We start from the raw sequence: 27,156 nt of genomic DNA on the forward strand, positions 1-27,156 counted from the left end.
TACAAGCTGCAGCTGTTGGACATACCAGGCCCAGTGTGTGTAACTGAGCAGTACTAAGGATTCACTTGAGCCGTCTCCTGCCCTCCACTCACTCCCCTCTGCCTTTTGTTTCTGCCAGGGATCACCACATGCTCTCTCCTCAGGAGAACACTAACTCTGGAATGTCCCTCCCCCGGGTCAGCCCCGCACTGAATCCCGGCATCTCCCCAGCGCAAGGCTTGGCTCTCCCATCCGCCATCCCTCCATCCAACAGCAGCATGTTGGCGACCAATATAAATCAGCAGCCAGGCTCCGGCCTCCACGGCAGCAGTTCCAGCACCGGCCAGCCAAGCTTCGGATGTTCACCTGGGAATCAGATTGGAGCCAATGTTGCCTTAAGCCAGGGACAAGCTGGCCCCCAGAACAATAGTCACCTCTTAAACCTCAGTAGCTCCCCGCTCAATAGCCCCGGGATCACCTCAGCACAGTTCATGTCTGCTCGGCACCGGGGCAGCCCAGGGTTGGTACCGAGGCCCAGAGTGGCAAGCCATCCTTTCTCTCCGACGATGCCTACCATGCACTCCCCCGTGGGCATGGCGAGCGGTGGCTGCAGCAGCGGTGGCAGCAGCAACAGGCCTTTCCCCGGTGCCCCGATAAACTCTATGCAGGGGCTTAATGAAGGCCCCAGCACCCCCATGGGCTACTCCACACCACCTCCCATTCTGAGGCCACCGAGCTCCCAGAACTCGCCCGGCCGGCTCAGCATGCAGCCTGTGAAAACAGAGCCCAAAGACAGCAAGGAGATTGCCTCCATCCTGAGCGAGATGATTCAGTCTGACGGCGGCTCAAGCGACAGCAAGCCCCTGGACTCAGGCCTGCTGCATGCCAGTGACAGACTCTCGGAGGGAGACACCAAGTGCTCCCAGGCCACCAGTCACAAGCTGGTTCAGCTCCTGGCCACGACGGCGGAGCAACAGCTGCGGCACGCCGATGCAGACACGAGCTGCAAAGACCCCTTATCCTGCACGGGTGCCTCTGGGAACCCTCCGGGCAATGCGTGTCCCTCTTCCCACAGCTCCCTCACAGAGCGGCACAAGATCTTACATCGGCTCTTGCAGGAGGGCAGCCCCTCCGACATCACCACCCTGTCCATGGAGCAAGACAAGAAGGACACTGCTGCCACCCCTACTGCTCAGAGTCAGATCCCAGGGGGCCCTGAAATCAAATTGGAGCCAGAGGCCTTGAAGAAAAAGGAGTCCAAGGACCATCAGCTCCTGCGCTACCTACTAGACAAGGATGAGAAGGACCTTGCTGTGGTCCCGTCCCTGAGTCTGGATGATGTGAAGGTGAAAGTGGAGAAAACGGAGCAAATGGACCCGTGCAATACGACTCCAGCCCCTCTGACCAAGCCCCCTGCTGCAGAGGAAGTCAAGTTAGAATCGCAGGACCAGGTGGGTTTGCCCGTTAGATTCCGTGCCGTTTACCTAGTTCTAGCATTTCACACCACATTCAGTCACATTGGCATCGGGGACACTACTGTTGCCTTGGTAATGCTTTCTAGTCCATTCCCACTAGCCTCCCAGCTTGCTCCCTCAGCAGGAATCCAGTGCGCTGTTTCCTGAGAGAGCCAGGAGAGGCTTGCTGAGTTCTGCCCTAGCTATGGGGGAGTTTCAGTGTTGTAATAAACATGGCTGCTTGTGAACTCCCCAGCTATCAGTACTGCTGCAGATTGTGGCTGTTCAGCTCTCCCAGCAACAGCAGGGCTGGGATTCAGTTGCTCCGTCTCCAAAGGCACCTGCATGCACACACACGCATGCACACACGCACACCCACCCCTAGAAGTTCTGCTTCCAACACTGATAGTGGCATGACTGGTTCCAAAACTAACTTGCCATTCGGGGTGTTAAAAAGTAGATCCCTAAATGACCCCTAAATGTATTCAGACTGCAGTTAGGTGCCTCACTGGAGACATTCAGGGAGCCAGACAGAAACTACTTGCTGTACATACACACACTTTGAGAAGCAGCTATGATGGGAGAGAGAAGAAAGCTTAATGGAGGTTTATCACAATGTGATGGAACATGATGCATCAATTCTTCAAAGGCTGATGGTGACAGGGTTCAAAAAAGAGCTAGGTAGATTCGTGAATGGCTATTAGCCAGGATGGGTAGGGATGGTGTCTCTAGCCTGTTTCTCTGGAGGTGGGTGATAGGAGGGATCACATGAGGATTACCTGTTGTGTTCCCTCCTTCTTGGGCATCTGGTATTGGCCACTGTCAGCAGACAAGATACTGGGCTGGGTGGACTGTTGGTCTGACCCAGTATCGCCATTCTTATGGTGAGGTTGAGGGGAGAGAAGCCATTTATAGATCCATTCCTGCATTGCCTAGTGAAAAAACACTTTATATCCAGCATCCCTAAGCCTATTCAGGGCTCATGTACTGGGGAATTTCCAATCTGTTGCCTACTTGTTGGCTGGGATTAGCAATTATAAGGGTCCTTTAGTTATCCTAAAAGTATTATTAAATTGAATAATCCAGTGACAGATCCCAATGATAGAGATTTGAGAGTATAAATATTCATTACAAGTGGCTATGAATAGAAGAGATTTCTTATTTTTGAAAGCTAGGGGAGATGGTACAATGGATAAGGCTGCTTAATCCTTTTTAAGCAAAGAATACAGAGGCTGGCGTTCAGAGCAAGCCTGATAGCTTGCTTACTGACTGTGTCAAACGGGGCTGCTGAGTTTGCATGAATAACACAGAACGCTCTGAAAGCCTCAAATGGCAAATACACAATAAGCCTCTTAATAAGGTTAAGGGCTCCATTCATTTGGGAGCCTCAGTCAGTTATCCCATCAGCAAGTGGAAATGTAGCTCTTTCTACCTTATTATAAAATATCTGATACTGCTCACTCTTTTGATACATTAGCTATTTCCCCTTCCATTCAGACTCAGCCCTGTAGATTAACATAAATTGCCTCTAGACCAAAGAGGACACAGATTAAGATGTATCTGTTTTGGAAAGAACATTAGAGCTTTTAGCTGGTGACTGAACACGGAACAGCATTGTGCAACTGGCTGCTTTGTCCTGGGGTGTGAGAGAGCAGGAGGGTGCAGCCTGCCCCTCCCTAGGGTGTTGTATGGTGCCTGTGCTGTAATATCTGCAGAAGGGAAACATCCCGCTATGATCCCGTTGAAAGATGTACAGGCTACATACAAGAACAGGCGCAACTGAGATGCGCAGCAACATGCCGCTTGTTTTTCTGTCACTCTGGCCCTGTTATATATCACATGCAGCCTGATACTCCTTTGGCTTGGCTTTGTCACTGCCCGGTGAAGTTTGCTTCCCAACCCCGTAGCACTGTCTGATCGAAGTAGTATCAGGTCATGCTGAGAACATAAATGTGTAGAGTCCAGGTTGCAACGACCTGGTTGCAAGAAGGGAGCTGTGGGCCAGATTAGTCTGCTGATGGGACAACGCTAATAGCTACCACAGTTACTCACCGAGTAATCAACTTTTTGCATGTGAGCGACCAGCCGTATTTAGAGCCAGACATGACACTCAGTGGTACAACCTCAGTGAAAAGCCGTTGTGCAGACAGGGCCTCCATATCTGTGGAAAGGAGGATCCAGGGTCACACCTCACAGTGAAAACCACTCACCCATGCCTAAAACAATAGCTCTGAGGGGCACAATTTGCCCCCATTGGTAACAGCCAGCTGTTACCAATGAAGCCTAATGGGGTGCATGCTTTTCGGAAAACGGAGGTCTGTACCTGCAAGTGTGTGACTACCTTGTGGGTGCTGCTGTATGTGCAGACTGACCAAGTGTGCACACCTGCAGCATGATGAGCGGTGGGGACAGTTTGCATTTACGTTTGTGGTAAACAAACCCGTATCCTCAGCAGCTTGATATGCCCTTCCTAGCAACTGGAACTGTTTCACTGCTGCTGATCGTCACAGCAGAAACATCCAGGCACTCTGGGACCATGAGCAACGATTAAGTTATCAGCGCTGTCTCCATCCATTCTGGCTCCAGAGCAGCATTGCTTAACAGCACAGCGCGCGGAAGAATTCTTCCTTATGAAAAGACCAAGCCTGTGTTAGAGGATTTGGCTTGTTTTCCTGCCCTTCCCAAGAATGGAGCTTCCAGTTTAGAAAGCTAGTGGCAACATTTTTTAAAGAGGATGGAACCATTGGGCAATTAAAGGCATAATTAATCCCCTCTTGTAACTAAGCAGGGATTCTTATTGAAGTCAGGGGTGACTTATTTTATTTGCTGTATGCTAACCACACACTTGGCACTGGATGGCGCAAAGAGCTGAGATGGGCTGAGGGACTTCAGGGATTTGTAGTCTGGATGCAGTCGGAGAGCTCCCCATAGTCTTTGGAATTGACCTAACATCTCATCCTAGTATGTGACTTTTCTGCTCTCTGAATCTCCCCAAAGAGGACAGGGGAGTGCCAGGTTTTTATGATGACCAGGGCTCGACAAATCCGCTTATCTACTCGCCCGTGGCGAGTAGATTTCAGCCGGTTGCCCCATTCACTGGTGGTGCGCGCATGTGTAGTGCGGGTCTGGCGCATGCGCGGTGTGGAGCTGGCGAGTGGATTTTCACCGCGGTCATCAAGTCCTGATAATGACCATAACCCTCTCCAAACTGTTAATAAAGAGGAGCTGCAGAGGGTTTTTTAAAACCCTTAAATGCCTACTTGTTAAGAGACTCCACAGCATCCATGGAGAAGATCCAGTCTCCAATTTCTTCTGTTACCCAAACCATGTCGGTGAGGTTTCTGTTAATTTTTATGGTCTGTCACAAAAAAAAAAAACACCCCCTAGATTTTCCTGTTTTTAGGCTAGTCACAAGCATGACACTTGTATGGGAGAGTTTTATGATCATGGAATTCCTTAAAGGACAGTGCATGAGCTTCAATCCTTTCTTTAGTTTGTAGCCAGTCTATAAGGCTACTCCAAGCCTTGGATGGCCAAAACATCGAGCCACACATTTGATGACCTGTGGAACTACTTGCTACATGATATTGCCAAAAACAAGACCGTCAGTAGGATTTGAAAAAGGGTGAGGTATTTATCTGGATAATATCAGAAGTTAAAATGGTTAATGATAAAAAGACTGACTTATAGGGAATAAAGAAGAAACATTTCATGTGGACAGGCTATCGAATCCTTGCCCTATTGATCTGGTTTTTGTGCCTTCTTCTGAAGCAGTTGGAACTGGCCGTGTCAGATATGCAGTATTGCCAATCCCATGTGTTAAAAATATCCTGAATTAGGTCCCTCAAAATCATGAGACTGGCTCAAAAATTATGAGGTTTTAAAAAAAACAAATGTTATCTTTTCATTTGCCTTCTGGTTTCTGGGCCTTTAAATTGCACTCACATCCCATTTCCTGGCTTTTCTCCCCCTGGCAGAGGAGCTAGAATCTTATTTTAAGATGAAGAAAGCTCAGAGCCTCATGGAATCAGCTGCCTCCGGGTGCTGAGGCTTTTTGAAAGATTCTTAGTATTGTGAGACTCATAAAATTACAAGGAGACAGAGCCCTGAACTAGAACTAAGGCTCTGGCGCTAAAGGGCAGATAGTGTTCCTACCTTGAGAGCAGTCTTGTCCTTAGGCACTTCTCTAAAGACCTTTTTTTGCTTTGAAAAGCTGCCTTACTCCAGGCTGTGCCCTTCTGTAACACATACCGTCTATAGCCGGGTGCTCTGCCATCTCCTATTGCATGAGGGTGCCACAGCTTCCTATCACAATTCTCAGATAACGGTGCTTGCTGATTTTATTCTTTTTCCATTCGTGGCTCTGCCATCGAGAGGGGCCGGTTTTGCAAGCGGCTTAGCTGACAATCTTTAAAGGCAAAAGGAAGGGGTTAATGGAGATGGTGCTACTAGTATAGCACAGAGAGTGTGCGGGAGGGACTTGCAACAGTGAATTTACCCAGCCTAGGGTCTGATCCTGCACCCACGGCAATCATCGGTAACACTCCAGAGCGGCTGGAGTAGGGTAGGATTTAACCCTTGGGTCCCAGTGAGTGCTGCTTGGCTGAGAGGATGGTAGGTTGGTATTGAGGTTGCTACTGTAAAATAGAAGGGCTTATTAGGGTTCCAGCTTAGATGACAAATAACCTTTCCAAGTTTGTATGGCCATTGTGGACAGCAAAAAAGCGCATGGAAACCACTAACGTAATCAACAGCCCACCTTCTCTCCTGTGTGTCTGAGCCAGGCTGCTGCTCTTCTCCAGCTTTTATAAAAGAAAAGTCCTTGCTTCCAGCCTCAGACCTCATCAACTTTCATTTCAGGCTGGAGAGAGCTTGTAGGGTTAAGCTGTAAAGGCCGGAAAAGAGGGTTTATAATGAAAATTCTCTTGTAAGCTTAACTGTAGCAACATGAATGGAATGTAATTTGGCTCTGCAGAGTTGCCTTATCAAGGGAAGCATTAGGAGAGCATTATACTTCAGCACTTTCCAGCCTGCTGGGAAATCTGCAGCACATTAGTTTTTATATTTGCAACCGAGAGGCAACTCGTCCCAACTTAAAATTGCACTCACAGCTTCTTTTGTGCACCTTATGCAAAGAAGAGCCTGCAGGCTCCATGGTGCCTATTCTGCTGGAGAGGTAGCAACCTCTTGGAGTTCTGGAGGAGCTAGTGGCTCTATCATTTAATTGACACCACAGGCTTCTATTAATTAAATTAATCTCATCGGCTGTAAATAAAGTAATCTCTCTTACGCTTCAGGCTGCCCATTGTGCAGAAGCGGGGCCAGCAGAAATCTCTTGCCTTGTCAGTCCAGGGTCTTTGAGCAGAGCTTGATGTTTTTGGTGAAATCCAAGGCTTTTTAAAATAAAACTGGTCTATTCCATGCCACCACAGAGTGTCCTTAGGAAGCTCAGCCATGTGGTTAAGGCCCTACAAATCAAGAGTTCTGCGTTTGATTCCTGGCTCTGCAGGAGGAAGCCTCATTTGACTTTGTCAGGGGCTTTGACAAAGGAAAGGATGTGAACTCTGTTCCTGTGCACAAATATTTTTGATGTTTTACCTATAATCACCTTTCTTCCATTTAGCACCAAGCACTTTCCTCACTGGCACATAAATTACATAGAAATCACTTCCAGTGCGAAAATATAGCCACCTCTGGGGTGGAATGCAGCAGCTGCTGAATAATGTACAATTACTGTCCCCAGCAGTTTAGATCAGGAAGAACACTGTAGCCAATGGAAACAGTAGGTGGGCAGAACATAATGATTCAGGCAGGAATTTGGCTGGGAACGAGGGACTCCACTACTGACAAATGTGCCAGGGAATCTTCAACTGCTTATTAACTAATTGTGTAAGAAATCAAATGATGTGCCATCATTATTTCATATCCTTGGAAGAGGACCTATAGTAGTGCTGCCTACTCTTTAAAAATTCTGTCAGGGAAGTATATTGCTGTCATGAAGACAGGTTATCCTTAAAAAAAGGGGGGGGGGAGGAGAATTCTGTTGAATTTCTGCATAGGCAGTGTGGGGTTTTTTTTTAATGTGCTTAGTCTTGATTGCATGATATCATTGCAAAATAAAAGCTGGGTCATTCAAGAATCATTAACTTACTCAACTGAACTAGTCCTCCAGCAGTATTTAACTTAGCTTAGTGAATTTGCTGCTGCTTGGCCAGGTTCTGTTAAAAACCAGCAAAATCCTGCACGATCTCATATACCAGGCTTTTTTGGCCAGCACCCCGTTAAATGGCAACCATTTGATTGCAGCACATGTTGAATGAGTGAATGAATATGCAACAGAATGTGCTGCTCTATAGTACCCATAAAAGCTGCAGTCTGTTCCTATGGCCTCAGAGTGCTAGTGGGGATAGTGTTCACTTTATTATGAGCGTTAACATTTATATCGCGAGTTTCAGAGGGGTAGCCGAGTTAGTCTGTAACAGGAAAAACTTAAAAAACAAAAAATAGTCTGGTAGCACTTTCAAGACTTAACAAAACATGTAGGTGGTGGTATGAGCTTTCTTGGGCACAGCCCGCTTCTTCAGATCACCAGCTTTGTTAGTCTTTAAAGTGCTACCAGACTATTTATATCACGGTAGCACTTGAAGGCCAAGGTGGTCAGAAACCTGTTGTGCTATACTCTGTACAAACACACTATAGGTGGCAAGTCTCTATCCCAAATGACAGCAGTGTGTGCATTCCAGCACATGAGATTTCAGGCTTTGTGGGTGTTGTCGGGGAGCTCCTTTAAGAGTATGGGACAGTAAGAGAGAATCACGAAGAGGCTTTCAGGAGAATTATTTGTGTATTAACCGTGGTGTGTGGGGCACTTCCCACACTGGTGTAAATAGACTAGGCTTCCTCACTCATTTGATGTGCAATTGGGTGGGAGGGATGGACCACAAACATAACCAAGGATCACTGTTCCACCCTTTTCACTTTGTGTTTGTTTTAAAGATATTTAGCATCTGCTTCACTGACCCTGCTCTGTGGGAAAGGATGAACCTTTCTCCTGTAGCTGGATATATGTGATTCATTCAGTCACATCTCAGTGGACAAGTGCATTAGCTGAATGTTTAGCATGTTGATCGTTGCTGAAATGATTAAATATGTTGGCATTTCATCATCTTACCGCACCGTCAGAAGGCTCCAGTCATTTTGAGGATAGGACAAGAAGCAATGGGCTTAAATTGCAGCAAAGGTGGTTTAGATTGGACACCAGGAAAAACTTCCTGCCTGTCAGGGTGGTTAAACACTGGAATAAATTGTCTAGGGAGCTTGTGGAATCTCCATCACTGGGGATATTTAAAAGCAGGTTAGACAGACACCTGTCAGGGATGATCTAGACAGTCCTTGGTCCTGCCTTGAGGGCAGGGGACTGGACTTGATGACTTCGCAAGGTCCCTTCTAGTTCTAATATTCTAGGATTCTGTGATTTCTGCCCTGGGCGCATTTATCTAAGTCCTCTATGTTGAGATGTAATAATGCCACTCCATTCATGAGTTTGCTGCACAGTGCCTTCACGACAGCCTCCCCGTTTTTCATCGGGGGTTGCCAAAGAAATGCTTCTTTAGGTAGTTTCTTATTGGGCATGCTTAATAGATATCCCATGTACGTTCATCTTTTCTTCCGTATTACCTGAATCATTGTAGGTAGCTTTGCCCAATCTAAGACCACTTAGTTACTGGTTCTGTCAGTCCCTTTTACTTTGACTCGTCGGTGCAGACACCTGCGTTGCCTGTTTGATTTGCATTGGAATGTTCTGGACTCTGCTCCATTCTGCTGACAGTGACACTAGTTTAGTGATATTGCTAGTTGTGTTGGACTTCCATAGCGTATGGAATTTTTGAAATCCAGCGCTTGCTTTCCTCATCGGGACTTGCGTCAGTTCTGTGAATGATGCTACCTGGGGGAAAATAATGTTTTCAAGGCTTCACCTTCCAAGTAGATAGAATTATTGATAGGTACGTTCATTTTCATAACTGCTCGCCTTGGTGTATTGATAAAACCTGTTGTTCTGGCACAATGTGTGAAACCACAAATCATCCACTGTGTATCTTCAGCTGATTTTTGTATGTGAGGTATCACTGGCAAAGCTTAAGACACCAACCTCGCCATCTTATCCCGTGTATTGCCCCTTTTCCGTATTGACAGTCGGTTCCATAACGAAGTAAATTATACTTGTTGACTGTTGGTCTTGTGCCAGTATTTAGCCTTTGATGGTGTTTACCACATTCCCAAGGAACCCGACTCCAAGAAGACCCAGTCCTGGTGGGCTAGCGGCTGCTACTGGCCTCACACAGTCCGTGGATGAGACGGACGACTGCCAGCTATCCTGAGGGAAACTTTGGAGGGAACCAGCTAATAGATGGCTCAATTACTTTTAAGCCAATTTAGGTGACCACCAGAAAACTTACCAGCATTGCTTGAGTCCTTCACAGCAGGGGGCTGGGAGTGTAGGGATGCAGGAGTCAGGGAAGGGACTTGGAGAAATGGGGAGCCAGGGCAGGAGGTTGGACATGTGGGGAGGTGCAGGAGTCAGATTTGTGGGGTAAAGAGGGGATCGGCATGGGGTGAGGGTGCAGGAGGCAGAGCAGGGGGTTGGGAGGTGTGGGGAGGCTCAGGGCAGAGTGTGAGGGTAGCTGGGCTGCTCCCCAGCACCAGCCCAGGGCAGTGGGGGCCATATGGTTGTCCAGCAGCTCCTGGGGCTGGGGAGCTCAGGTCATTCTGGGGTTTAACCATCCCCTGCATTTGCTCCCTCCCCCCATGGTCATTAGAGATGTAATAGTGTAGTCGATTAACTGATTAACCGATAAGCAAAATCTTATCGGTTAATGCTATAGACTACATGCTTCCTCCTCCTCCACTAATAATTTTTTTAACAAGCTGGACTGCAGCCTGGCTTAATCCTGGATCATGCCAGTTCCGGGACCTACCCCTACTGCCGCTCTGCATTTAAAGTGTGTTAGGAACCAGGTGGGCAGGCAGCCCATCTCAGTTCTGGCTCCCACCGGGTCCAGGAGCTCAGCCCCTCCGCCCCCCAGACAGGGGCTGCTGTCTCTGATGCAGAGGCAGCAGCACGGGGCAACATGCAGCCAGTCCGCAAGGGGAGCTGGTTTTTAAACTGGCTCCCCTTGCAGACCGGCTCCCACTTGGCACTCCAAGCTGCTGCCTCTTGGAGTGGCAGGGGGCTCCTCGGGAGTGTGGCCGGAGCGCGCTGGCTGCTGGGCCCACCCCCGGGGACAATAGAATAGTCGAGTAACTGATAAGAATTCATGAGGTTAATTGACTATTCAATTAACTGATATATAACAGCCCTAGTGGTCATTCCTGAATATAACTGCCTCTGGCATCACACCCTTCCCTTCCTGTTGGATGAGAAACAATCACATTCCACACGCCTCCCATTATCCTGGTGCAACCAAACCCTGACCTTGCTGATAAAAGGAAGCTGCTACCAAATTTGGTGGTCCTATCTTTTGCCATTTAGGAGGAGTTCTTGAACAAATGGATGCACAAACTCTCTCAAATATAGAGCAGATAATTAAACGTCAGCGTTCAGGCCCCATAAGGGTGAAGGGCAGAGTATGGGGAAGTAGCTACTTTGCATTGCTATTGTTTCACTCTGCTTGGCTGCACAGTCAGCATCCAAACAAAGAAGCCGTTTACTTTGTGCCGCAAACCTGTCTTTGCAATCAGAGGGACTGGGAACCTTTATGATAAATACTAAGATTCATTGAATGGATCTGAATTCTCAAAATATCTGGAATTTCTGCACTCAATGGAGTTCTCTTACCCCAGATCAGAATCCCAAGTTCAAGATCAGCCCAATAATGTCTTTTAAAAGACATAAGAACTGGATCAGAGTGAAGTTAGATTCAGGGAGTTCTCATAGCAATCAACCTCATTTTTAAGGCACTTTTCTCCTGCTTCCTTGTGAAGCAAGTACTAATCTCGTGGCTATCTGGTTCTACTTTCAGGCAGACTCATTAACAAGATAATTATATTAGCTATTTTAGAAAGGCTTTCCATCTTTGTTAACTCTGATGCTTGAAGGCTTCTCGTTGGACCTTCAAGATACACCCCCTCCAGGTAGTATTCCAGTCTGCACTGCTGCTAAGCAGGCTAGCCATCCGGAGTACTGCTTAGACTAACGATAAAGTTAGATGCCATAATCTAAGGCCATGTCACTGTCCCATGTCGTGGCATTTAGATTAGTTAGAGGGAAAGAATGGGTTTGCTCTACAGCCTTATCTGGGAGCCAGCTGGCTTTTAGCTCAGGCTGTAGAGGCTGATGCACTAAGCTCCAGAGGGTCCGGGTTCGATATTGCCTGTAGGTCCTACATCTACGCTAGCGAGCTTACAGCAGCACAGCTTTGCTTGTGTAGCTGCTCTGTCTACAGGAAACCACCTTCAACAAGCCACAAAGCTCTCCCCGAGGCTGTGCTGTACTCGTCAGCACTAGGAGACCGATTTAAATGAGTGAAGTTTCTAAGGAAAAAAGTGTTAGTGGCTAAGGGCCAACGTGTTTCTAAAAATAGTTCCAGGGGCACATTCCATGCTGGGATATTATGCACCCTGGAGTTAGTGCTGTACATGTGTCTGAAGGCAGACTTGGCCCAATATATTTGGGTTATGTTTATATGAGCACTTGTATCTGTGTAACTTATGTTGCTCGGGGGTGTGAAAAACCATCTCTTTGAGCAATATAAGATACGCTGGCAAAAACGCTGTTGTGGGCAGCACTGTGTTGGTGGGAGATGGTCTGCTGCTGACATAGCTACCACCACTATGAGGACTGGTTTGTTTATGTCCAGAGAACAGGCTCTCCCGTCATTGTCCAACGGCTCCATGTGCAATTGTAGCATGGCACAGCTGCATCGGTACAGCTGGGCCATTACACGCTCACTAGTGTAGCCATGGGAATAGACTTTCAGGCCAAAAAGAACTCCTACTGTCATCTCCTGCATGATACAGGCCAGGAACTTCTCCCATCGATCCCTGTGGCTAGCCCAACAGAATGAATCATTTAAAGTAGCACATCCCTTGACAATCTGATCCAGTAGTTAATTGTCCTCACTATTTAAAAAATTGCTTTGTATTTCCAGGTGAACTTTGTTAAATTCTACTTCCAGCCATTTCATCTTATTCTGCTTTTGCTGCTAGATTAAATAGTCCTCTAGTATCAGACATCTTCTCATACTCCATGCATGGGACTTTTATAGGCCACGAGCTAGTCATCTCTGAGCCTTCTCTTCAGTAAACTAAACAAACAGAGCTTTTTAGACTCTTGTCTGACTTATTTTCAGACCACAAATTATTCAGAGCTGATGGCTGGATGCTCTGATTGAAGTCGGTGGGAACCGCAAGAGCAGATCTGAGGACTTGTTGTTTAGTTCATAAAGTTAAACATGAACGTTTGTGTTTACTGCCCCTTCATTCCCATCTTTCCCTTCTGCACTCCCTGATCTCTTTCCATGCCTTCTGGGCAATGTAACTAGGCTTGTGGGTTTCATTTTCTTTGCTCTTTGCCAGGGGTCAAACGTTTTCACTGTGACTAAGTTTTCTCTCTCTCTCTCTCTCTCTCTCTCTCTCACACACACGTACTACATGTAACAGAGCTTTCAGTCCTGTTAAGTGTCCCTGCACTATAGTTTGCCAATGCCTTATATTCGCGTGTAGCAATAAAGAGCTTATTACATTTATTCCCTATGTTGCCAAGGTATCTAGCAATCTTGTGCTGCACAGAATCATAGAAGATTTGGGTTGGAAGAGAAGTCAGGAGGTCACCTAGTCCCTCTGTTGCATTTCTGACTGGGAACCTCTTGAAGTAAGCCCCTCCTGAGTCACCCCCAAAGCTGAATCTCTCCTCCCACCCCAGGGCCCATACTCCAGTCAAATTATGTTGGGTCGCGGCATCAACAATTTTCTTCAGCTGGGTCATGAAAAAAGAAATGTTTGAAACCCACTTCTCTAGTCCAGCCCCAACTAGATCATTCAAGAAAATCTGTTTCAAGAAGGAATATTTTTTGAGGCATTACAATTGTGTTCTTCTTGCTGAGGCTGCTCTTCCTGTATTTTATTGTCTCTGTAAGTGGGGGAAATTATATGGCTAAGGATGTTCTTCTCCTAAGAACTCTGGGCTTAGAGCATGATGGATCACATACACATGGATGGAAAAGATTAGAGGGACTGTGAGGCTAATGGACGGCTAGTCCATTGTAGTCGTATTTAGTGTCCTTAAAGCATTACGTAAACATTGCTTAATCCTTGTAACACTATGAGGAAAGTAAGTACTTGCCCTGTCTCAGAAACTGTATACATTAAAAATCCCTGACTATTTAGATACTACAAAATGAAGTGACTTGCCAAAGATCACACAGGCAAAGCTGTGGCAAAGCTGGGAATTGCAACAGATTTCTTGGGCCCTCCATGAGTCTTAAACACAGCACCATCCATTCTCTTGTTTGTGACATAGCTACTGTGGTTCAAATGAGAGACTCTGTTGCACATCTAGGAAGAGAACAGTCTGTCTTTCCCCAAGCCATAATGGCACAGCCTCCGAAGAGTACTTACAATGTCTTACCAATGTAGATAATACAGCATGACTTGTGAGTATTGTGGCAAAGGTTGTTAAACACTTCAGCTGTGGGTTATAACAACATAACCACCTTCTTCTGCCTTAGATGGTCCACTAGTGTCTCCTTTTCTTATGATATAGTCATGTCTTGATTGTTTCATGCAATGCTTTCCTCTCTGAAAGTTCTTTCATGCCTTATCCCTTGGCTGTGGGATGTGATAAATTAATGAAATCTTGTCGAGAGAGAGAGAAAAAATAATGTAAGGAGAGCAGTGCTGTCTTCTGTAGCTAGAGAGAGAAATAATGTAAGGAGAGCAGTGCTGTCTTCTGTAGCTTTTCCTGCTGTACTTGAATAAATATGGAGAAGTTTTTAAGTTGGTTCCTTGGAGAATGGTAACCTTGAACTCATGCTGAGGAGATGCAGTGGTGCTTTATCAATGCTGCTTCCTCCACACAAGGGCCTGTCTGCAGTCGGCAACCCTGCTATTGTGTGGGGGCATTGGTAGTATGAAACAGTCACATTTTTTATCCTCACACTGCACCAAGATCCTCGGGGGGATGCTCCCATCCGTTTTTTCTGGTGCTGGATTCCAACTTGTTCCCCAAATGGGGATTAAGAAGAAACTTTCCCATAAATTCCTGTTGCAGGAAACAAAGATTCAACCTTCCTCTGACGTGGCTCCTGGTGGCCACTTGTGGAGACATGATACTGGAGAAGATGTGCTATTTAGTCTGATTTTTATCTGGAAGTTGCTATGCGCTCCAGTTATTTGGTGCTCTAGGGCTGCTCACTTGACGGTGACAGCTGAGTGCCTCTGCTCCATGGTGCTTGAGCTAAGGGACTATTTGCACTGTAGACATTGGGGCTGGGACTAAGCTCTGGTACCTTCCCACCTTGCAGGGGTCTAGAGTGTGGATGCCAGCCCAAGCCTGAATGGCTACCCCACAATTAAACTGCTCCTTCGCCTGAGCCCCATGAGCCAGTGTCTGCAGGGCAAGCCATGGCTGTCTTAACACAGCATTGTCATATCCTAAGAACAGCGTTCCCTGTATGCCGGGCGCTTGTGCAGCTGCTCAGGAGGGATTTAAATGCTACCCTGCTGATTAGCAAACCTGATGTTTGGTGGTGTGTTTCCGCACATGCCTGGGGGCGCACAACAAAATGCATTTCACACACGGATGGAAAAGACGAGAGGGGAAGCTGCCGAAGAGGCGGTTTCCTCTCTCCTCTCGAGCATTCTGTCAACTCATTGTCGACACTCGCCAGAGTTTGCTTTTGCTAGAGCGAGGTTGTCCAAGAAGGCAGGTCTGCAAGAGGCTTGTGTCCATTTTTGCAGAGCAGCACAAGAATGAGGCCAGCTCTGAGCTGCCCCAAAATGAGCAGCCCTCCCGGCAAAGGAACCTTTCCCTGGCAGGAGCTGCAGTTAGATCTCTCTGCTGATTTCTCCATAGCATTACTGACATATTGACTCCTTTGTGAAATGCACAGCTGTTTGTATACCCAAGGCCATTGGGAAATCTGGATATATTTATCATAGGCATAGGGCCTGTCAGCTCCAACCTTGTGTCCTAGCTAATTAGCCAACTTTCTGCTAACCCTCACTGTGACCTAAACGTAATTCTCTGCATCTGTCAGTCAAACGCAAAAGTATTTCAGCCTAATCATCTGGAAAGGAATTGCCTGTAAGTGCGTACATCACTCAACATGCATGCGCCTTGCCATGCCGACTGCCGGCGCTTGGGGGAGCATGTTTCAATGTGTACTTAGATTGAGACGTTTTAAAATGTGGCTTCCCTTGGGATAATTCTTTTTTAACCCAAACCTAATGCACCTTAGTCCCTTTAATCCCAAACGATTGCTTACCAGGATCTCCATTATATCCCCTGGTGCAAATTGCTTCTTCAGTAGCTTCCCCATTGATTTGGGTCCTCGGGCCAAACATCTACTCTCCTATTCTTCACTGTATGAAGATTAGCAAAGCTAAATGATGTCGTACCAGTCTGTCCATAATCATGACTTGCTCTAGGCCAAAGTAGAAGTAGAGTTTTAGAAGGCTGTTCTACAAAGTACCCTACATTGTTCAGGCTAGGCCATTTTTTACATCAGTGTTAATGTATGTGTACAAACAGAGCAATTTACCTTCTGCCTAAATGGCTGTTGATATCTAGGGCCCATTCAAGCCAGTGCCTTTGCAAGCTGTTAATATATGTTTTATAGTGGTGCCTAGAAGCCTCCACTGTCCTCAGGGCTTCATTGCGCACTGTATTCTACAGGTGTAGTGAGTGACAGTCGCTGCCCTCTTCAATTTGCAATCTAAATAGTCAAGGCAGATACAGGGTGGGGAAAGGAAGAATTATCCCTATTTCAAAGACAGGGAAGTGAGGGGCATGGAGAAGCTTGCACAAGGTCACACAGGAAACTGGTAGCAGTCAAGAATGGGAGCCAGCATTCCTGAGACCTAGTCCAGTGCCATAACCACAAGACCGTCCATCTCCTGCATTTTTAGACAGAGCAAACTACCCCACACTGTGTGGTTCTAGGTACCAAATGGACATGAAATGGTGGCATCTCATACCCAAGATGCTGATTTTACATCTTCTGTGTAATGCTCTAGGCTCATTCTAGAAGCGAGAGGCCTGATTCACTCATGTTCCAGCTTCACGTGGGTCGTTGCACAGATATTAGTGAGCGTGAGAACAGGAGCCAGTGCTGGGAGGAGCCAGCTTAAAATCTGGTTCCCCCAGCCCTGTCTCCGCAGTGCCGCCTGTCCCCCAACCCCATGCCTCTATCGGAGGCAACAGAGGGTAGGGGAGGCTGCTCTGGCAGTAGCTCCTGTCCATGGGGGGTCCCAGTGTGGAGCTCTCCCCATCCCTTGTTCATGGCACCCACAGGGGCTACTCCGGCAGCAGCCCCTGGCCGTGGCCAGCGCTGGCCACTGCAAACAGGAGCTAATGGACATGGCGCAAGCCGGGACCTAGCAGTCCCAGCTCACATTGGTCCAGGCTGCTGCAGTTCTGTATTTTAAAGGCAGTAAAAGCCTGATGGCTCTTACTACTTTTAAAATACAGAGCCATAGTGCAGTTGGCTCCTGGAGCCGGCACAAGCTGGACTGCTTAGTCCCAGTTCCAGCCGGCTCCAGGAGCTACCCCTGCTGCGGTTCTGCAGAGCAGCCCTATATCAACTAATCGTGTAGTCAATACTAATTGTATCAACTACGCCATTAGCCAGATATCCGCAGTTTAACGCCCTTAGTGGAAATACGCATTGAAAACCAGGAGGTGGTAAAACAGACCTTGTTTCTGTACTTCCGCTTTCCTGTGATCGAGGGGGCACAGAAATAATTCCAACAGGGGCCTTTACGCCACCATTGGGGGGGGTGGGTGTCACCAGAAGAACATCACATTGAAAAATGCTTGAACTGCCGGAACAGAACGAGTCCTGATTGCCCTCTTTGCACGTAATTTCAATGAGCCAACTCATTTGTGGGGAGGGGGAAGAGCGGCGGTTCCCAAATTTTTCCTGTGTGTAATGAGAGACTGCTGCCCAGAGGAGCTCAGCGACTGACCTGAGACCTTGTTTCCTTCCTTAGATTGCTGCTGACCTCGACCAGCTCGATCAGCTGCTGCCTTCGCTGGAGAAAGTATCCCAGTTGCCAGGCTTGTGTGGGACGGATAGAACCGAAAGCAGCATGGCCGGTGTTGCGGTGAAACCCGAGATCCTGACCGCCCCCCTCCAACCCAGCGCTGCAGCAAGAACTCCCATGGGGCTTCACAGTACGTGTCTGTGCTAACAGCTCTGCTCTCTCGTGCTAATCCACAAGACCGTTTCCCGAGGGCTGCTAGGGATACAATATCACCTGGAGGTGGTTTACTGGAGCCAGTGTCTCCTCTTAACTGTTTTGTACCTTAAAGCTTTGTTACCTTGCAGAGATGTGTTTGCAGCTCAAACAGCCATGCCATGAGTAACAGGGCAGGGATACAGTCCCTCACGAATGAGGAGTTGAGGAGTCCGTGTGCTGACAGGGCTCAGTAAGGAGCAGGTCTCTGCGTGTGGTTTGAAAGCTTCACTATCCATTTGGGGGGCCTAGCGTTTCCTCATCCATATCCTTATTCTGTATCCTGAATATATGACCAGAGGAGAGGCAGCACAAAGCAACTTTAGCAAAACCCAGGTTTTCAGCTCTTTACAGGGAAAATATAAACCCAGTGGTGCTTTTTCTTAGGACTCATGAGCTGTTCCTCCTCCCCCATGCTCCCCTCCCTTCCTCAGGAGCACTGGTGGTATCCCTTCTGGTAGGTTTCATTGAGCCAGGTGGTCTTCACTTACTAGCTTCAGTTCTGTGAAACACTCTCCCTTGCAGCCCCAGGGCATAGACTGTACCCTGGTTCCAGCTACGTGAGGGCTCACCTATCCTGGGTTCTTATTTTGAGGTTTGGGTGAAACAGAGTTGTGTTTGTGGCCTTCACCACATTACCACAAGCAGAAATATATTCATTGTGGCTCTGAGAATTACACTGAGTCTTCAAAGTGGAGGTGCAGAGTTTTGCTAATGAACAGGACTGCCTGAAACAGGGAGTGGGAGAGGAATTCTGAAAAGAAAAGCGAATGGTGGGCAGAACTGCCAGGTATAAACCAATTAGCCGCTGTTTAATTCAGCCCAGGGAGGGATAATCACCACATTACTTATTCAGCAGATAGCAATAATGAGGCTGTTGACTGGCTCTGTTGTCTCGTGCAGAAATCAGGATGAAGGCCACAAAATAGCTGTGTCAGGGAGTGAGTAAAGGAACATCCTGAAATGTTTTCCTAGGACTCGTTCCAGGTGTCAGTAGAGGAACTTTTGGGACAAATTGATAAATTAAACATAATAAGTCAACAGGACCAGAGGGTATTCACCCAGGGGTTCTGAGGGAATCCGCATACGACATTGCAGAACTGCTAACGGTGGTATGTAACCCATTGCTTCAGTCGGCACTAAGTGGCTGGAAGAGAGCTAATGTCATACCAAGTTTTAAAAAATGGCCTAGGGGTGATCCTGGCAATTACAGGCTGCCAGTAAGCCTGGCTTCGATACCAGGCACATGGGTTGACATGGCATACAGAGCAGAACGATCACAGACAAGATAAACATGAAATACTGGGGAAGAGTCAGCACAGCTGTTTGTAAAGGGGAATCATGCCTCACCAACCAATTCTCATTTTTGAGGGGATCAACAAATATGTGGACATGGGTGATCCCGAGCTCAAGCACTAGAGAAGCTGCAGTGAAGGCGCAAAACCCCAATCCGACAAGCCCTTCTCCGCACTAGCAAAGTGCTACACTCAGTTATGCCAATCAAGTGAGAAAATGAACTGCTTGGCAGCCCAAGTAAGAAGGTGGCTTAACAGCTGTAACAGGACACGACGCAATTACCCAGAGCACAGTAGCGCCTCCTGAGCACAAAAGCCAGATTTCCAAAAGCACTTGCCATCCACAACCAGTTCCAATCATCAGACAAGCTCAATGCCCAAAACAAACAGCCAGGCTTGCCAAAGAGCTTGCAAACATGCACTCGACATCCTGAGTGCTGACACTCTGACCCTATGTGCATGGGCTTTCAGAATGCCTTTGGCGGCAGGATCCTTCATCAAAGGCTTTTAAGTAAAATAAGCAACCATGGAATAAGAGAGAAGGTCCTTTCAGGGAGCAGTAATTGGTTAAAAGACAGGGAACACAGGATAGGAATAAAGGGTCAGTTTTCAGAGTGGAGAGAAGTAAATAGCAAAACTCCCCAAGGATCTGTAGAGAGACCAGTGCTGCTCAGCATATTAATAAATTATCTGGAAAATGGGGTGAGGAGGCCAAGTTTGAGTAATTTTATATTGTCTGCCAGACAGTGAAGTCCAAAACAGACTACAAAGAGTTGCAAAGGAGCAACAAACAAAAGAATCTCGCAAAACTGGATGACTGGGCAACAAAATGGCAAAATGTTAAATGAAAAGTGGGGAACACTGGAAAACATCATCCCAACAATACTACAAAATGGTGGAGTACAAATTGGATGTTACTACTCAAGAAAGAGATCTTGGAGCCACTGTGGATAGGTCTCTGAAAACATCTGCTTGGTGTGAAGGGGCGATCAAAAAAGCTGTGTTAGCAACCATTAGCCTAGGGATAGATAATAAGACAGTAAATATAATAATGCCACTATTTAAATTCATAATATGCCCACACTTTGAATATTGTATGCCGTTTTGATCACTCCATCTAAAAAAAAAAATCTTAGAATGGGAAAAAGTACAAAGAAGGGAAACAAAAATGATTAGGGATATGCAACAGGTTCCCTATGACGAGACATTAAAAGGACTGGGACTGTTCAGTTTAGGAAAGAAGTAATGGAGGGTATGATAGAGATCTTTGTGGTGTGGAGAAAGTGAGTGTGTGTTGTTTAACCCTTCACACATCACAAGAACTAGGGGCCATCAATAAAATTAATAGGCGGCAAGTTGCAAACAAACCAAAGGAAGTTTCAGAAGGGTAGCCGAGTTAGTCTGTAACAAGAAAAACTTAAAAAACAACAGATAGTCTAGTTGCACCTTAAAGACTAATAAAACATGTAGATGGTATCATGAGCTTTCATGGGCACAACCCACTTCTTCAGGTGACCAAACCAAAGGAAGTTCTTCTTCCCACCACACAGAATGAATCAGTAGAACTTGTTGGCAGAGAATGTTGCGAAGGCCAAAAGTATAACCGGGTTCAGAAAAGAATTGGATACGTTCATGGAGGATAAGTTCATGAATGACATTAGCCAAGATGTGCCGTGACACAGCCCCATACTATGCGTGTCCCTAAACCTCTGACTGCCAGATGCTGGGACTAGATGACGGGACAAATTACTAGATACTTGCTCTCTTCTATTCTTTCCTTCTGAAGCACATGACACCGGTCGTTGTCAGAAGATAGAATACTGAGCTAGATGGACCCAGCATGGCCATTCTTCTGTAGATTTGGCATCTTTAGAAGGGTAAAAACATTGCTTCATATGAAGAAAAAGAACAGTTGTAAGCGGGAACAAAATTCTACTCCGGAGGCCTGAAGTCTGGGACTATTTTGTAGCCACACACATCAGTCAGCTGTGTGTCACCTTGGGAAACAGACCTCTAGCACCAAAATAAAGAGAAATGGGTTGTTATAGCCACTGGGACCAGCCACTAGAGGGTGACATAGGTTCTGTGTTACATACACTACAGGCAGAGTAGACTGTCTGAATCAAGAGCCATCATGTGACACTAAGTTTAGGATATCGGCTGTGAGAGGAAACATGGGTGCTCAAGTTGGATTGGAGATACTACACTGGGCAATAAACCTGGTGCAGGCTTTAAATGACATCTGCACTGAGACAAAATGCATCAGGGAGCTGTCAGCTCTAATCACAGCCATTGACCAATTTGTCCCAGCACCACTCCACTGAATTCATAACGAAAGATCAAACAGCCGTTATCAGTCAAGCCTATTATTTGCATGCCAAGCACTCTTATTCCAAAGACTCACATGCACAGCACCTTCAGGGAACTGAATACTAAGGCGTTCATAACATAGTGACATGAGTATAGTGATAATGAGGCTTCATTGTCTCTGGGAGACAAGGGAACCTTACATCAGAAGGGGTTGAAACTGAGACTGGCAAAGAGGAGTGTGTGTATGGTGAGATGTAGCCAACTCTCTACTTCACCCTCTACTTCACACATACAGAATGGGATGCGGCTGTCTAGGAAGGAGTATGGCAGAAAGGGATCTAGGGGTTATAGTGGACCACAAGCGGAATATGAGTCAGCAGTGTGATGCTGTTGCAAAAAAAGCAAATATGATTCTGTGATGCACTAACAGGTGTGCTGTGAGCAAGACACGAGAAGTCATTGTTCCGCTCTACTCTGCGCTGGTTAGGCCTCAGTTGGAGTATTGTGTCCAGTTCTGGGCACCACATTTCAAGAAGGATGTGGAGAAATTGGAGAGGGTCCAGAGAAGAGCAACAAGAATGATTAAAGGTCTAGAGAACATGACCTATGAAGGAAGGCTGAAATAATTGGGTTTGTTTAGTATAGAAAAGAGAAGATTGAGGGGGGACATGATAGCAGTTTTCAGGTATCTAAAAGGGTGTCATAAGGAGCAAGGAGAAAACTTGTTCATCTTGGCATCTGAGGATAGAACAAGAAGCAATGGGCTTAAACTGCAGCAAGGGAGGTTTAGGTTGGACATTAGGAAAAAGTTCCTAACTGTCTGGGTGGTCAAACACTGGAATAAATTGCCCAGGGAGGTTGTGGAATCCCCATCTCTGGTGATATTTAAGAACAGGTTAGATAAATGTCTATCAGGGATGGTCTAGGCAGTATTTGGCCCTGCCATGAGGGCAGGAGGCTGGACTTGATGACCTCTCGAGGTCCCTTTCTGTCCTAGTATTCTGTGATTCACCCACTCCCCATGTAATCCAGAATGTAAAGTAACGTTTCCCAGCAGGAATAGGTGTCTCAAGCCCAAATGCCCCCGAGGAACCCAGTTTCCTTTCAGTTAGTGCTGTTGGGTTAAACTGGCACATGGATTACAATGGGTAACTCAGGGGAGACACGCTTCCTCTCTGCAGTGAGCTGCCTGGTCCCTGCACTGTCATTCAGCCTTGTGCAGGGAGCCCATGCAAGTGCCGTGCCTTGCACAGGGGTGAAACCCAGCCTAAGGCTTGACCAAAAGAGGCCCAGATGAATTCACAGGGCAAATGAAGATGGTAATGATGGGACCCCACTATAATCTTTTTTCCCATTAAATCCCAGCTGAAGAGAGTGCTTTGCTGCATGGCGGCTGAAATTCAACCCTGTGTTTATGGGCAGCACTTAAATCCCACTTCAGACTGGGCGCTGGCCCATTGCACAGGGTGAATTTCACCCTGTGTGGATGAGTGAGGTCCTGCTGCATGTACCTGGAGGAAGTTCTGATTCAAGTGAATTAGCCCCTCAAGAGGCTCCCATGAGAAGCTGAAATGAGAGTGAGGTTTGTGCCTTGCCCTGGGGTTCAAAACATGCTTATTCCATAGAACGCAAAGGCACAAGAATCCAGTCACACCCCGCTGCCTCCTGCATACCTGCTCACTTTTAGCACGGGCTACCATGGGCATCCCTCCTCCTGCCCGTTTTAGTTACTGGGGCGTCGGTCCCTTTCTCTGCAACATGGCTGGGGAGCAGCATCGACTGCCGGCCTTTTGAGAAATACTAACCCAGCGCCACAGCGCTGCTCTCTGGTGCTGATCGGGGGCCCTTGTGAGCAGCCGGGTGTCCTTGTTTGCATGCATTCCTCAGCTGTGATTCCCTGGGGTGGCCTCTCGGTTATAGTCACATCTGTCAGTCCCAAGTGCCTTGAGTAGGCCACTCCCCCACCCTCATTCCCCCTCCAAAGTGTCTGATTTCAGCTCTGCTGGCTAGCAGGGTGAGTTTGTCAAGCACCGGTAATGTAGTGATGAGCCCTGGGCAGCTGTCTGAGTTATGCTTATTTATTATTTAATGAATCTCTAGCTATTAACGGCGGGCAGGGCATGCAGGCTGGCCGGTCCCCATTTGAGTTCTGCGACCCGGTGGAGCCAGTGCAGCTCAGGCCGACTCATTTTCCTGCAACGAATGGCAGCAGTCCGCATCCTGGGCTACCGTCAGAGCAGGGCAGGGGGCCAGTAACTGGACCAAACCCCTTCCAGCCTGATACAGGTACGTGCTCCTGCAGGGATCCACTCTTTCCGCTCCGTTAGGTTATGCTCGCAGTTTTGGGGGATCTACCCGTATAAACGTACATCCTCACAAAGGGCACTGAGATCAATGACATTCTCCCTGTGCAGATCAGAAGGTTTATGTGGGGCATAGCCCCTGTGTCTGAATTTCACTTTCAGGACAGTGAGGTCATGTCAGACCTGTGTTTTGAAAACCAGTTCTGAGTGGCCCCCTCCAAGCTGGGCAAGGCAAAACAATCCCGCCCAGCTTTCTCCAGGCAAAGAATATGGGAAAGCAGAAAATTGAATGCGCACCGGTGTCGAAAGACAAGGCGGGGGAGGCATCTTTTACTGGGCCAGCGTTTGTTGGTGAGACACAAGCTTTTGAGTTTACACAGAGCTGAAGAAAATATGTGTAGCTTGAGAGTTTGTCTCTCTCACCAAACAGAAGTTGGTTCAATAAAAGATATGACCTCCCCAACCTTGTCTGTCCATCATGGGACCAACACAACTACAACGCTATGAATGTTGGTGAGGAGACAGTCTCATTTTCACTGCAGTGTCTGGAAAACCTGGTCAGCCCCTCTCCTTTATTTCACTTACCTGCTGGGGAAAACAGCTACGGTGTCTTAGGATGATAACCCAGGTCATCCACTTCAATGTGGATGGTTGAATAACCCAGGTTTTCTTTTTTACTTCTTGCATTATTGCAAAGAAAGAAACAACCAGGCCTTGCTTTCCTGTCCCCATTTCTAGACAGATCTAGTCAGACTGTTTCCTGCTCCAGATAGAGCAGTTTCGAGTTCAGCGCATGAGCCATACTCTCCTGGAAGTTGGTCTAAATATCTTTCCATAAATCGTGGAATGAATAGCTGCTTTTGAATGGTGATGTTGAGCAGGTTGGAATTCCATGGCTGTAAATGGCTTTGGTTACGCTCTCCCCCAGAAGCTTATACAAAGATGTATAAAAAGCTTCAGAGTAAGGATCCCAATACAGGCTATGAATTCAAATTAGCGTGCTGTGCACTTGATGGTACTAGAGGCGCAGTGCTGGAAACCCGGGTGTTCCTTCTTTCCAGACTATGCTACAGACATCTCCAGGAAGGGAGGGAGTTGCTACTCTATCTGCACCAATCCCAATCAACGGTCCATGAAATTAAAGATGATTTCAGAAGAGACCCATATATTTCATCCTGTGTAAAGGAAGAGAAGTGCCGTAACAGCAGCTCCACAGCAGGGAATGGATCCCAGGAAGTCAGAGCCAGACCTCTCACATTCAAATGGAAGCCTGAATGGAATGAAAACGCACGGCCCGAGGAACTGTCCGACTGGATCAGACCCAGGGTCCATTGGCTCAGTGCCCTGTCTGCAACAGGGGTCAGAACTGGATGCTTCAGAGGCAGTTGTAAGAACCTGCCGAAGGCAGAGGTGGGATCATCTACCTGCTACGTAGGTCTCTTCCTGATCTCTAGTAGTTGGAAATTAGCACATGGTTTAATATCCCTTCCAATATTTATTGCCATTAACTGGGATAACAGAATATTCTTGACATCGATATAATTGTCCAGCCCCACTTATTCTTATTAAACTCTCGGTTTTAGTGACTTCAAGCAGCAGTGAGTTCCACATCTGAATTACACATTGTGTGAAAAAGAGTATTTCTTTGGATTGTATGTCTCCTTGTTCTCATAGTAAGAGATTGGAAGAACAAATGCTCCTGATCACCCTTCTCCAGATTTATTATTTTATAGACGTCCATCATGTCCCCTTTTGTCGCCTTTCTAAGGTAACAGTTCAGCCTCTCTACAGAGGAGAGGGTTTCCAGGCTTTGATCACTCCTGTTGCTCTTCCCTGAATCTCTTCCAGTTCTTTTGGAGATGGTGAGACCAGCATGGTATGCAGTACCCAGATGAAGCTGCATCATTGATTTACATAAAGGCAGGATAAAATTTTCATCATTATTCTCCATCTCCTTCTTTATTGATCTGTCTACAGTGACAGCTATGTCCCTTTCTATGGCTGACTGTTAATGTCATAGCCCAGAAAGTGTGTCAGTAGTTTAAAGTTTTCCCTCTAGTGTGCATTACTTTACACACATCAATGGTGAAAGACATTGGCCCTCATGATGCCTGTTCACCTAGCTTGGTTGGGTCTCCCAGAAGCTCTTCACAGCCCTCTCTGAGGCTGACTAACTTCAATAACTTTGAGTCATCTGCAGATGTTGCTATGTCTTTGTTCATCCCCTTTCCAGATAATTAATAACTATATTAACTTGGGATCTAGTACTGAACACTAGAACCCCCCCTCCCTCCCACACATGTTGTTAACCTTTTGCCAAGATGAAAATTGATCAGATAATCTTACTCTTTGCTTTCTGTCTCTTCAGCCGAAAGCTGAAAGACTTCGGAGACTGTAGCACAGAACTCTTCTGTGAGAAGCTGGGTACCTCCTACAAAGTACTAATTGTCCTCTTCTCCTGAAGTCAGTAGGTGCGGGAGTATACAGGTCCTCCATGAATACAGGGGATAGTTTGAGTTAGAGTTTGCATTAGCTTTCCCATACTGGAGACCCACATTGAGGACTTGCCTTGTTTCACAGGTGAAATGAACTTGGCATTTTTGTCTCCTCCTCAGAAGACAGTTAACCAAAACTATATCGGACCAAGGACAGTAGTAGCAGGGAGGCCAAGACTGAGAAGCAGCGGGACATCTGGTTTTCTGTGTTGTGCCTTGTTCCAGCTCTTGTAGTCATGGGTACTGACTTACTATGCTTCTGCCCACAGTGGCCTCCGTGTAAAGTGCTTATTCAGTTGCACTTATAAAAATATAGTTTGTGGAATGGCTTGGATCAAGTCTGCTCGGTACCAAAAGAGGATCTCTGTTGTGTGGTGTAACTGAAGGAAGAAATTGCCTGTGCAGAAGACGACATCTGGATTTCTGAATAGTTTCGTCTTGCTGTAGGTGACATGGACAACAGCTGAACTGAAGTTTGGAGAACATAAGGTTCAGCCCAAGCAAATATGTAAAAACATGTCAAAGAAGCCTATAAGGAAACTGAATTGGGCTGCAAAGCAATTGTGCATGGAGCATTCCCTTGCCTGGCTGGAGGAGCTGCTGCTGCTAGAATTTCTTTTATTCTTCTGTTGCCAAGCAACCTTAAGAATGTTGTCTTACTGCACAGTAATTTCATGAAATAAACGAACACTTGCAAGTTGACTTGACTTGCTGATGCGTAGCTATGATCAGATTCGCTGATCAGACCAAACTCTGGCAGCTACATCCAGGCAGATTTCTCAGCTTTGCAACGACGTAGGGTCATCTGTGGGTCCTAAATGACCACTTTAACTATGCACCTGATTGAGTGCATCCGTGGGAAGGG

At 46.8% G+C, this 27,156-nt stretch overlaps 1 protein-coding gene across 9 annotated transcripts in view; it reads left to right on the forward strand.

The window, feature by feature from the left end:
- The window catches only part of NCOA1 (nuclear receptor coactivator 1), a 346,176-nt gene that overhangs the window by 281,204 nt on the left and 37,816 nt on the right, over window positions 1-27,156 (forward strand). For 6 of the 9 annotated variants that reach the window (XM_075923291.1, XM_075923289.1, XM_075923293.1 and 3 more), the window contains 3 exons: window positions 119-1,430; window positions 17,643-17,826; window positions 23,594-23,779. In XM_075923291.1, coding sequence (XP_075779406.1) covers window positions 119-1,430; window positions 17,643-17,826; window positions 23,594-23,779 — 1,682 coding nt within the window. The remainder of the gene's footprint in view (window positions 1-118; window positions 1,431-17,642; window positions 17,827-23,593; window positions 23,780-27,156) is intronic. The other 3 variants (XM_075923295.1, XM_075923294.1, XM_075923296.1) reach the window with 1 other exon arrangement.

Source organism: Pelodiscus sinensis, chromosome 3 (assembly GCF_049634645.1).
Source record: "Pelodiscus sinensis isolate JC-2024 chromosome 3, ASM4963464v1, whole genome shotgun sequence".
Classification (NCBI taxonomy): domain Eukaryota; kingdom Metazoa; phylum Chordata; order Testudines; family Trionychidae; genus Pelodiscus; species Pelodiscus sinensis.